General features: G+C 58.5%; 2 protein-coding genes across 2 annotated transcripts in view; both read left to right on the top strand.

Annotated features, from left to right (window-relative positions):
• Positions 1 to 498, top strand: part of EMH_0075700 (uncharacterized protein) — a gene marked incomplete at both ends in the record, with an annotated part of 705 nt that extends 207 nt beyond the window's left edge. The window contains one exon of the mRNA XM_013499643.1: positions 3 to 498. Coding sequence (XP_013355097.1) covers positions 3 to 498 — 496 coding nt within the window. The remainder of the gene's footprint in view (positions 1 to 2) is intronic.
• Positions 499 to 1,184: 686 nt separating this feature from the next.
• The window catches only part of EMH_0075690 (uncharacterized protein), a gene marked incomplete at both ends in the record, with an annotated part of 840 nt that continues 530 nt past the window's right edge, over positions 1,185 to 1,494 (top strand). The window contains one exon of the mRNA XM_013499642.1: positions 1,185 to 1,406. Within this exon, the coding sequence (XP_013355096.1) occupies positions 1,185 to 1,406 (222 nt within the window). The remainder of the gene's footprint in view (positions 1,407 to 1,494) is intronic.

Here is a 1,494-nt window from a genome sequence, read left to right as displayed (position 1 = left end):
CTGTCTCCTCCAGCCGCTCAACCAGACAGTTTGTTAATACAGATACACCGCGGGATACCAGCAGCTTGCGGAGCACTGACTGCAGCAGCAGCAGCAGCAGCAGCAGCAGCAGCAGCAGCAGAAGCAGCAGCAGCAGCAGCAGGAGTAAAAGCGCAGATAAAACTAACAGAAATTCCTCTTGGAGATGGAGCAGCGGCAGCAGCAGCAACAGCAGCAGCAACAACAGCAGCAACACAGTCGCAGCAACAACAGCAGCAACAACACCAGCAGCAACAGCAGCAGCAGCACACTCTGCTGCAGCCGCATAGGAAGACACAACCCCGGACCACAACAACCCCCCATCAACACCACCACCATCCCGCCTGCATCATCATCATCATCATCCTCCCCATCAGCAGCAACAACAGCAGCAGCAGCAGCAGCAACAGCAGCAGCAGCAGCAACAGCAGCAGCAGCAGCAGCAGCAGCATACTTGCGCTCGTTTTGAGTATCCCGTGAGGATTTCGGGTCCGCTGGTGGCGAGGATGACCTCGGCCTTCAGCGGCGGCGTTTTGCCTTCTTTCTTAGCAGAAGAACTTTGCTGCTGCTGCTGCTGCTGCTGCTGCTGCTGCTGCTGCTGCTGCTGCTGGTCGAGCGAACGCAGCAGCTGCTGCACCGCGTACTGCAGCACCAGCGCCATCTCCACACCCACAGCTCCCCCCCCTATCACCAGTACCCTGAAGACAGCCTCTGCGTCTAGCTTGCAGTTGCTGCTGGTTATGCTGGTGCTGCTCTCGCTGCGGGGGGGACCCTGTAGGTCAGCAGCAGCAGCAGCAGCAGCAGCAGCAGTACCAGCAGCACCAGCAGCACAACCAGCAGCAGCAGCGCCACATGTGCTGCTGTCAACCGCCTGCTGCCACGCTCGCTGCAGCTGCTGCTGCAGCAGCAACCAACGAGATACAATACCTTGAATAGGCCTCTTAGGGCAGACGCAGCAGCAGCAATATCTGCTGCTGCTGCTGCTGCTGCTACCAGAAGCAGGACAGCCACAAGGAGACAGTTGCTGCGGCTCCCGCTGCTGATCCTCTGCTGCAGCAGCAGCACCTGCTGCAGCAGCAGGTACAGGCCCCAGCTCAGGCTCAGCCGTTGAGGCCTCCCCATCTAGAGACCCTGCAGCAGCAGCAAACCAACGCATACACCCTACCATGCACTCTACAGCAGCAGCAGCAGCAGCAGCAGCAGCAGAAAAGCAGCAGCAACAGAACGGCAGCAGCAACGAAACACGCGCAGTAAAAGAAGAGCAGCAACAGCAGCAGCAAAAGAGCAGCAACAGCAGCGACAGAAGAGCAGCAACAGCAGCAACAGAAGAGCAGCAGCAGCAGAAGAGCAGCAGCAGCAGCAGCAGCAACTTGCCCTTGTTTAAAAAGGTGTTGCTGCGAGAAAGAAGAGGCCGCATGCTGCCGGGGATCAGCGACGCCTCGGGTTTGCTGCCAGTGTCTATGGAGAGGACATCAA

The sequence above is a fragment of the Eimeria mitis genome, genomic scaffold (genome assembly GCF_000499745.2).
Source record: "Eimeria mitis Houghton genomic scaffold, Emh_scaff4509, whole genome shotgun sequence".
In the NCBI taxonomy this organism is placed as follows: domain Eukaryota; phylum Apicomplexa; class Conoidasida; order Eucoccidiorida; family Eimeriidae; genus Eimeria; species Eimeria mitis.
The sequence above is the reverse complement of the archived record's forward strand: the minus strand, read 5'-3'. Positions and strand labels throughout refer to the sequence as shown.